Source organism: Eleginops maclovinus, chromosome 6 (assembly GCF_036324505.1).
Source record: "Eleginops maclovinus isolate JMC-PN-2008 ecotype Puerto Natales chromosome 6, JC_Emac_rtc_rv5, whole genome shotgun sequence".
Classification (NCBI taxonomy): Eukaryota; Metazoa; Chordata; class Actinopteri; order Perciformes; family Eleginopidae; genus Eleginops; species Eleginops maclovinus.
The window spans coordinates 18,850,181-18,860,309 of record NC_086354.1 but is presented as its reverse complement, the minus strand read 5'-3'; the positions used below and the strand labels follow the sequence as shown (position 1 = coordinate 18,860,309).

Below are 10,129 nucleotides of genomic sequence, written 5' to 3'. Positions count from 1 at the left end.
CATTAGTTTAAATATCTAGAACATAATGACATGAGCTTGCTAAACCAAGATTGTCAACATGGTTAGCATTTGAGCATTATAGCATTAGCACTGTCACTCATATGTGTACTAAACACCTAATAATAAAGTGATTTTTAAAAATAAATTCAATAATGTGCAGTGTTAATATCTGAAAGCAACTGAAGTCATGTTTCTTCAAATTATTTCCAAATGATGAGTACCGAGCGGCTCATTATCCTGCAGCTACTCCTCCCTAAAACCTGAAGAGGTGCACCTGGTCATCAACAGCTTTGGTACACTCTGTCATTACAATTATGCTAATTTTGTATTGAAAGGGGGATTAATTTGTGCCAGGAAATGACTCACCACACCATTACAGAACATTACATTTTGCATTTAACAAACTCAGGCTTTTACCCTCTGCATGCTGCAGCACGGACACATTACAGGTTCCTTCAGTCATGCTGTTGTTCAGAGCAGGTTGGAGATGGATCGTCCTCATGCTGCAGAGGAATAATTGTGGAGGGATCTTAATATAAACACCAGAGCTGCACTGAGCTGTTACATATCAGTGGCCTGACCTTTAGTTTTAATAAACTGGGTCAGTCTCCTGTGACCTGCTGCTGCTTCTGCTGGATGTGTGTGTGTGTGTGCAGTTTGTTGAAGGGAAGCTGCTTCTAAAGACTAACAAACACGTTCATAATAGAGCTTTGTAGATAGAGCCTTTGCTGTCAGGGCTGCTGGACTTTGAAAACAACCTGCCTGAGAAAATCAGGCCTGCATAATCTGTCAGGTCTTTTCATTCACTTTTAAAATCCCAATTTTTTTGGAATTGCTTTGATGTGTTTCATTTATTTTATATGACAAATGATGTTTCATTCTGAACTTTATGTGTTAAATAGCAGGGTTTTGGATCTATTTTCTGCTCTACATGTACAGTATCTAAATGTGCCCTGTTTCTATGTAAAAAGCCTTTTGTAAAAGTAAAACAAAGTGTACAACTATTATTATGATTATAGTTTCAGTCCATTACTTTTCTAATAATTACTGAACCTCTTGAATCTATTCTCTTTTTATTTGAGTTTGCATTGATATCAAAACAATAAAATAAAACATCAGAATTACACTTAATGTATTTATCCCCGAACATATACATCATTTCATCATCATTTAAACCATGTGCCTTCAATGTAAGATACAAATGTGTAAACCTTTTCTCGTTATTCCAAAGGTAATATGTCGATGTAGGGTCATAAAAAATATCTTATATGAATAATATATAGAGCCATGTGGGTGTCAATCATTTTACTCTGGTGTTACATATACAAATGTTGTAAAAACAGCACCAACCTGTTCCTTTGTGGCTATTTAATCTGTATCATTGGTTGCAGCTGCATCACTTTTTTGTCAACAAGTGCATTAACTTCAATTTAAGTTGATTTTAATACGTTTTACTCAAATCAATAATTAACCTGATTAATGTAAGTAGTAACTGTCTGTTTGAGCAGGATACAAAACAGTAGATTTTTACTGAAAAGAAACTTATGAAGGACTTAGGGAATTAAGATAGCAGAGCATTAGGACACCTAAACCGCTAATTTAAGAATCTCCTAGGTGTAAGCTTTTTATGAGGGATTTCTGTCCGTCTTGTTTGCACCCAGCATTATAGAGTCACAGCGAGGCGAGGGGATCAGAACAGGTTTACCTCCAGGAACAGGACCGGCTATAAATTCACAGAGCACGAACACATGTCCATCTTCTAATTGCAGGAACAATCTGGAGTCCGGATTCCTCTCCATTGAATGACAAATGTCCCAGAAAGCTGTAATCCCTCAGAGGTGGAAGTCTTTTACGCTCAGTGGAAATCTCGTTTAGATCTCGATTACTGTGAGATTTAGGATAAAGAATCCCTGAAATAACTGGCAAAGCCTTTAGATCCTCATTGTATTACATTCAGGAAATACCTACTGTATACAAACGTAAGACTTAAATAAAATAATACCAAAAGTATTACAGTCAAAGTCCCTTTTAAAGAGTTATAATCATATACTCATCATAGTAATGGAATATTGTTACTGATGCTTTAAGATGTAAGCAGCATGTTATGAAGTAGCTGGTAAAGCCAGAGCTAGTATTGGATACAATATAAATAGTTAAATATAAATCTGTAAATAACTTACAGCTTAATTGAAGCTTTAAAATAGAGTAATATAGTAAAAGGTACAATATCTTCCTTCAGAGTGTAATATACAAATTTAGTTTGATTGAAATTCTCAAGTAAAATTAAAACGACTTCAAGTTTTACTATAGCACTTCAGTAAATGTACTTTCAACTGCTTTAATGGGGACACGCTTATCTTTTATTCATATTTGTTACAACTTCTTAATGCTAAGACACCATCTTCATCTGAAAGCAGTGGATCGCAAAGAAATATTAATTTCAAGGGAATAAAGACGATTTATGTTAGACACTTAGAGGAAAACATTTTTGCAGGAGTAGCATCTCACATGTCTGCATCAATAAAGAAGCACAGCTTGCACTGTGACAGTCTCAAGAGGACTGATCAAACACCTGATCAGAGGCTTTACAATGTGCTCTGAGGAAAAATGAAAAGTGAAATGATTTGCAGGGCCTTCTGAACGATATCTGAGTCTGTTAGGCTAAATGTAAATCACTGGAATTGTTGTCACATATGAGTAGTAGGATGTTTTTCTCTGAGCAACATCAATGTCGAAATATAATGTAGTCTGAAACAGGTGAAGATATTTTAATATGAACCAGTGGATCAACCAACATCACCTTCCAAGAACTACTTCAGTTTCTGCTGTTAATGTATTTTGTTATGCACACTGTATCCTTACATTTTCAGTGTGTACATTATTGAGAGTTGTGCCAAATGTTGTTTTATTGGTTTCATTTGGTATAAAGGTGTTTATATTCGTCACTATTTCAATAGCAATAAATGTTTTATAGTGTAGTATACATACATTTAAACTAAATAACCAATTAAAACAAATATTGTTTTAATTGTCTTTTTTTAAGATATTTACATATCTAAAAAACACTATATTGCATAATTGTAGGAATATATATATTTTTAATTCTGAGCTATTTTTGACAGAAGCACTAGTTTTATCTAACGTTTACAATAACATGTCAACCATCTCCTTTATGTCAGAGGCCTTTGCAAACACAACTTTGTGAACAGGTGCAAATTCTCACACAACTTTATAGAAACAACCTCACATGTAAATGTAAAGGAGGGGCTGCAGAAACACTTATCTATAAAAACTCCACCAAAATGCAGAACTTCACTTCTACCAGGAAATACAGGTAAGCAGGAGGCAGCTGTGATGCTCTCCCTTTCTTCACCGGTGTCTCTGTTTAAGTGAATTTATTATAATTATCTGTAGAACCAGTTTTCACTTTTTGTTTTATCCAGGTTGTGGAGAAAAGATGAACGCCATCCAGGTTATTTCCCTCACTCTGCTGTCCGTTCTGGCGGCCAATGCTCAGGTCCTCATGCCAGGAAGATGTCCCAAGGCTGCCGTCCAGGAGAACTTTGACACTGCCAGGGTGAATACAAACTTTATTAAACTCTGTGGGGAAACAAGGGCAGCATTCAGTTTAATTTAACTTTCATTAAATTCCAGGAGTTAGCAAATGAGGCCTTCTGAGAACTTCTGTTAAAAACAAAAACTGCAAATGAATGCCTTAAGGCTCTGCAGCTCTTCATGAACAGTAACGTTGATTTTGTGTTGTTGTGTTTCCTCTGCAGTATCTTGGTAAGTGGTTCGATATCCAGAGATTGCCACACAACTTCCAGAAGGGCGAGTGCTGCACTGCCACCTACAGCCTGCAGAGCCCCGGAGTCGTTGGTGTCCTCAACAGCGAGCTGCTGTGAGTACTCCGCCTGCATAAATCCCCTTTCCCAGGAAGAGTTTGAGCATTAAAATGTACTTTCTGGAGCTACAACTTATCAAAATGCGGGTTTACTTTACTGTAGAGGCTAAACAGCCTTTGTGAAGCCTGTGACAGTAAAAAGTCTAATTCTGGTAGTAAAGTGTTACGTAAAGTTGTATGCTATAGGCTTATACTACACTACATTATGGTTGGAGCTAATGTGCTTTTTACTTTTCCACTAGATATTGATATTGTTTTATATGTAGTTACTTTACAGATTAAGATAGCACAAAATCAACACATACTGAAGTTACAAAAACATGTTGCTCTGGTGTAGATTAAACTACCCAACAGTATATAATGTAGGTCAAATAAGATACAACTGTTGTAAATAAGATTAAATAATAATACTAATATTCGTAAAATAAGTTACTCTCTGAAAGGTAGCAAATACCCCAAAAACTACTTGAAGTTTTATATATTTTACTAAATGTTTCTGTAATTTTTTTTAATACCTTCACTCTAGACTGAGATACAAATCTTTCTGCCAGCACTTTGTGTAAAGGTTTCTAAATGTATGTTTTCTTTCTTTTAGTTCCGATGGTACCATTAGCAGCATCAGTGGTTCTGCTACCGCCAAAGACCCCTCTGAGCCCGCCAAGCTGCAGGTCTCCTTCTTCGAGAGTAAGGACATCTTATTCATTACGAACCTGGAAATATAACTATTCCAACACTCAAAGTTACTGTCGTGTGTTCTCTTTATCAATTTTAAATGTGACTTTACTGTCTCTTTACACCTGCAGACGCCCCCCCTGCTCCTTACTGGGTGCTGTCCACCGACTATGAGAACTACTCTCTGGTGTACAGCTGCACCGACCTCGGGGTGCTGCACGTGGACTTCGCCTGGATCCTGAGCAGGCAGCCCACCCTGTCCGAGGAGACCCTTGGGGAGGTGCACAACATCCTGTCCTCCATCGGAGTGAGCGTGAACAAGCTGCTGACCACCGACCAGTCTGAAGCAACCTGCAGCGCCATGAGCCAGTAACTGAGTCAGAGCAGAGGACGTGTGAAGGCCTGCAGGCGGACATGTGGAGCTTGTGGTTAACTTCTCCCTGTTTGTCTCAAGCAATAAACGTATTGAAACAGCAGTGCAGGTTGTTGGTGTCTTTTCTGTGTGACTCTGTTGAGGTCTGATGTTTACATCTTCAGTATTGGGAGGTTTTTGGGTTAAAGATGACTAGTTCCCCTTACAAAATGTATTAAGTAATCATTTCAAATTTGAGAACATTTTGGTGACATTTACAACTTTTTTTTAAAACTGGGCAAAAAGCAGAGAAGTCATGAAAACAAAACGTCATTTATTCCTGTTCTTCATTTCGAAGCAGTCAAACATTTATCCAATTGTTTCTAACACAGTACAGTAGTAGTATAGAATTAATTGGTTGTTAGGAATACATTTATCCAAAACATTAGCACTTAAGTGAAGTCATTTAATAACCAGCAAACAATAAATGACAATATGCTGAAATACATCTGTAAATTGTAAAATATGTCTTCAAATATAATTGCTAACAAAGAAGAAACATAAACAAACAATAAAATATCTATATTATAGTAAGGTATAAATCATGTCTTAAATATTTGAAAACTGCTTGTAAATTCTAAATAGGGGTATTATTCATCTGAATCTGTAAAGCAGCTATAGTAAGTAGAATCAAAAAGTATAAAATGGAAAAACTCTAGTGAAGTGCTAGAAGGTCAAAATTGTGCAGCACTGGGAGGTCTGGAAAGTCAGTTAGTGTAGCACACCTTAGATACTATGAAATGCTAAAGTTCTTTTTCTGTGGTTAATAAAGTAAAAAAATATGTGTTGCAATGAGCTGCCATCATGGGACCATTGTTTAATTTTACTACCATAACACTAATACACCAGCCGCTCACATCAATAAACACCAATCACACAATCTGTACCTTCACTGGTCTTTTGCTGCTGCTGGCACACAAATGATATGTTATACTTCATATGGTATACAATTTGCTCGTTTGTCTTCTCTTATTGATGGCTTATTTTTGCTCTGTAAAAGGTGTGCAATTTCAAATGCAATTCTCCATTTGGGACATAATTGCAATATCATTTGGCTTGCATATTGACAGTTTTACAAGTGCTTGAACAAGCCTAGGTCTAAAAAGGAAAAATAAACACACAGCACAACATGCATTCCTTTCTACGTGTTTATTGCATTGACTTTGCATAATATCGACAGAACGGAGCACAGTACACACTGCATACAGAGGTGTGTCATGCCATGAATCCATGTCCACATTCCTGTAGAGGCAGAAACAGAAGCGCCTCCTTTTACTGGCTCATGGCGCTGCAGTAAGCCTCGTCCTGGTTGGTCGGGACCATCTTGCTCACGTCAACGCCGATGGACGACAAGATGCTGTGCAGCTCCTCCACGGTCTCCTCAGGGATGGTGGGCTCTCTGCTCAAGATCCAGGAAAACTCCATGAGGAAGATGCCGAAGTCTCTGCAGCCGTAGACCAGAGAGTGGCCCTCGTAGTCGGTGGACAACACCCAGTAGGGACCTGGGGGAGATCCTGCAGGAGAGACAAGTATTAGAGTTAAAGCTGCTTAAATATTCAGTACACAAGTATGTATAGATGTAGCACTAAAAAGCTAATGCAATTTCAGGATTCTTGCCGTTTTCAGTTTGTATATTCATGGTTCATTGCCCTTATTGTAGGTGAATAAAGTCTCAGCTAAATGAAATTAGTAATTAGCAACTGAATAAACCTGAAAATATTAGTTGTGAATTATTTACCATTGAAGGAGACCTCCAGCTTGGCGGGCTCAGCGGGGTCCTTCACCTTGGCAGAGCCGACGATAGAGTTAGTAGATCCATCAGCACTGACAAAAGACGGGGTAAAACATTCAATTAAATCTTAGGTGTATTTCTGTGGAGTTCTATTGCATTTTATATCCTCCCATTCCCTAAATGCTTTTATTTCATACATTTGAAACAGCATAAAGATCCATTTGTGATCCTGTGTGTTCCACGGATAAGGGTTTTGAAACTTTGCTTCATTTATAAAAAAGTAAATTGTTCATCCAAACTTTTGGATTAAAATCTAAGACCTTAAGGCAGCATGTACTCACAGCAGCTCACTGTTGAGGACCCCGATGACTCCGGGGCTCTTGGCGCTGTATGTGGCAGTGCCGCACTCGCCTTTCTGGAAGAACGTTGGCAGCTTCATGATCTCATACCACTTACCTATGTACTGCAGAGGGAACAAAGGATTTCAAATTAAGACAACTGGCTTTTTAAACATTTAGTTGTTGCAAAACAGGCAAGAATATCCTGCTGTACATAACATTTATTGCTAGCAAAGAGAAGATGAGTTTAGTATTCACCATGGAAGAGTTAAAGTTAGCCTGAACTGCAGGTTTGGGACATCTGCCAAACCTCAACACCTCAGCGCTCACTGCCAGAACAGACAGCAGAGTCAGGGAAATCACCTGCATGGCCTTCATCTTATCAAAACGACCTGCAGAAAACACAGCAGCACTGTTAAAATACTTAGCTTCTTTGAGGGTTAACTACAGAGGGAAATAGCTGGAGGTATGAAGAGGACGAGTCACGGCTGCAGGGTGCTCACCTGTGAGTATTCAGGGTTACTTCCTGTGTGCAGGCGTTGAGTTTAGAGGGTCTTTTATAGATGTACAGCTTCACTATTGATCACATTCTTCAGCCCCTGTCTGTGTTTACAGCTAAAAGAGCTGGAGTGAGAGAGTTGGCACCTGTTCAAATAAAGAGACAGCTCAAACAGGCCTCACAGCTTGTGATGTTTGTAGAAGTAAATCTATCATTTTCCTCTTTATCTACCCTTCTAAGAAAAAACACTTTTCTTTAGTAAAATGTTTTTTTAAAAAGGAAGAAAATTAGACAAGAGCAAAAACTTAAATGTGTCCCAGTGGTCCAGTTCACAGTTTAATTTGTTGCAGATATAAAAAGCTGAGTAAGAATTTGCATGTCTTAAATATTCTCCTTATCCTAGAGATGATATGTATGCCATCCATGATCGTAAAGGAAGAGAGACAGCAGCTTAATCACCCTCAATTTGAATCTTGATTGAAAGAAAAAGTTTGCCATTTTGGGACATGTGCTTATTCCTTGCAGATATTAAGTTAGATAAGTCAAAGTCTCATATGTTTTTAAGAAAAAGCAGTAGCTGCTGTACTAATAAAACCAAGGTTAATATCTGTTAGTGATGGAAAACACATTCAACAAAAGCTCTCTGGCTGTTTTTAAGAAACAGAAAACACTTTTCGCTCCACTCTTACCAGTCTTTTGATTTCCAAACACATGTGCCGTCTCAGGTGATCCTTTATTGCATCTTCCCGCTTTGACAGACTTCAGGTTCTCTCAGCGTTTACTAAAGCAGGCACAGGTGTAAAGGAAGATGAATTGGGCACAGGTGCATCTGTTTTTCTTGACGCTCCCACAGCAGCTCTCTCCACCTCTGATTCATTTTTAATCCCTGCCCTGCTTTTTAAAAAAAGAGCTCTAAGGGCCTTGGAAACCACTTTGCACTGGAAATGGGTTTAGGGAAGCTGAGGCAGTCTGGGTTGGTTTATCAACAGCAGAGATGGAGAAAACAAAATCAGACAAAGAGCTGCAGGACATAAATGCTCATTAAAAACTTTCAAAAACAACAGCTTCAGTTGAATTTTAATCAGTTATATATTCATGTCAATGCAAAATCTAGCTCTGTAATGTTTTGCCTTGAAATGCATCAGGGAATATATCTGTTGTCTCTTGATGTTGTGAGTCTGTTTTTTTCAGAAATGATGTTTAAAGTGTATTTAAAGTTCAGTCCAAGAGAGTTAGAGGCAGATATGTCCCTTGAATGGAGGCCAGTGTTTTAGTTTCTCACAGATGGAAAAATGAATGCTACTTTTCTGTTTTCTGCAACACTTATGATTTCGTACTTTTTGTTTTCCTGGAGCTTTCTGGAGCTGCACCACCATGCAAATGTCTTTCCATTTTGCATCATGCAGGTAATATACAGTATATTTGGCCATAAACATAATGATCAATAATAAGGTAAGATATGGCCACAAAAGTTATTACGATTCATCCTGAGAGAGGGCAACGTCTGATCCAAATGTTATTGCAATCACTCAAATAATTGTTGGGATATTTCTGTCTCAACACAAATGTAAACCTTATGGTTAAAGGCTCAAGAGGCTAACAAAATATATTAACAGTTCAGGTGCATTCCTTTGTATTTAAAGAAAACCTATATCTTCTTTGAAATACCAATTCTGTACATAAATCACATACCAGTAATTGAAAAGTCAAACAAAGTAATTTAGTGGATCTTGTTGTATCTTTCTTACAGTTTCAAGTCAAAACAAATCGGATTTCCCCGGAGAAACGACCTCTGACCCTCCGTGTGACACCTTCTCAGGCATGTTGGACCAAAGCCATGAAAGTAAAGGAGATGGTATCTTTGTTAAAGGATAACCACACACTGTATCAGCCTAAACAAACAGTCACCTAACTAATAAGTTAATGTATAAGAGGTTATTGCCTCTTCTTGGCCTTATTCCAGACTAAATCATTTTGGTTGTTTCTTTGGATTTGTTTTCTAGTAGCAAAACTTCATAAGCAGCTGTAACATACCTGGTCTCTCTTTTGGATGTTGTGCTGACAGTCTAAAAAACTGGTATACTTCTAAAAACGTTCATGCTTAACGCCCTCTACAATGGACAGATATTCAAAAGCTGTTTTATGGGTTTTGATGGTATCTGAACACTTCAGTCACCTCATTGGGTGCTAGTGCATCTTCTTGGGAAAAGATACAGTAATACTGAACAAATTCAGGCAGAAGCTGTCAAATAAATGTATGTTAAAAGTCACAGATGGTGCAGCGACCTCATCAGCTCCCAGGAAATTTCACTTACATATTTTTAACCTATAACCTTGTGTGTGTTCACAGGTGCCAGGAGTCCCAACATGACCCCATGTGCACTGACAGGTGATGTTTACTGTAGCTGTAACCCTGTGAGTCAAGTATGTTGATGTTTATGTAGCATGTTTCTATCCCAAGAAAATGTAATAATTCTTCACTCTGTTTTGGATAGGACATAGGTTTGAGATAATTGGTTCATGTAAGTGACGTTTAAACACTTTCAAGGTTTCAAGGTTTTATTGGTCATAT

General features: G+C 37.9%; 2 protein-coding genes across 3 annotated transcripts; one reads left to right on the top strand and one right to left on the bottom strand.

Moving 5' to 3' along the window:
- Nucleotides 1-3,423: 3,423 nt before the first annotated feature.
- On the top strand, nt 3,424-5,024 carry LOC134866462 (apolipoprotein D-like). Its single transcript, XM_063886666.1, has 4 exons — nt 3,424-3,577; nt 3,780-3,901; nt 4,500-4,588; nt 4,708-5,024. Exons 1-4 carry the CDS (start codon nt 3,458-3,460, stop codon nt 4,947-4,949), a joined length of 573 nt encoding a protein of 190 aa, XP_063742736.1. The 5' UTR covers nt 3,424-3,457; the 3' UTR covers nt 4,950-5,024.
- Nucleotides 5,025-6,141: 1,117 nt separating this feature from the next.
- On the bottom strand, nt 6,142-8,389 carry LOC134866415 (apolipoprotein D-like). Of its 2 annotated transcripts, none has more exons than XM_063886570.1 (6): nt 8,247-8,389; nt 7,562-7,703; nt 7,317-7,450; nt 7,062-7,183; nt 6,727-6,812; nt 6,142-6,502 (listed from the first exon to the last, which is right to left on the bottom strand). In XM_063886570.1, the coding sequence occupies exons 3-6, from the start codon at nt 7,434-7,436 to the stop codon at nt 6,261-6,263; spliced, it is 570 nt and encodes a 189-aa protein (XP_063742640.1). In that variant the 5' UTR covers nt 7,437-7,450; nt 7,562-7,703; nt 8,247-8,389; the 3' UTR covers nt 6,142-6,260. The 2 variants fall into 2 exon arrangements, with proteins under 2 accessions (XP_063742640.1, XP_063742641.1); XM_063886571.1 differs by having other exon boundaries at nt 7,562-7,682.
- Between the last annotated feature and the right edge of the window lie 1,740 nt (nt 8,390-10,129).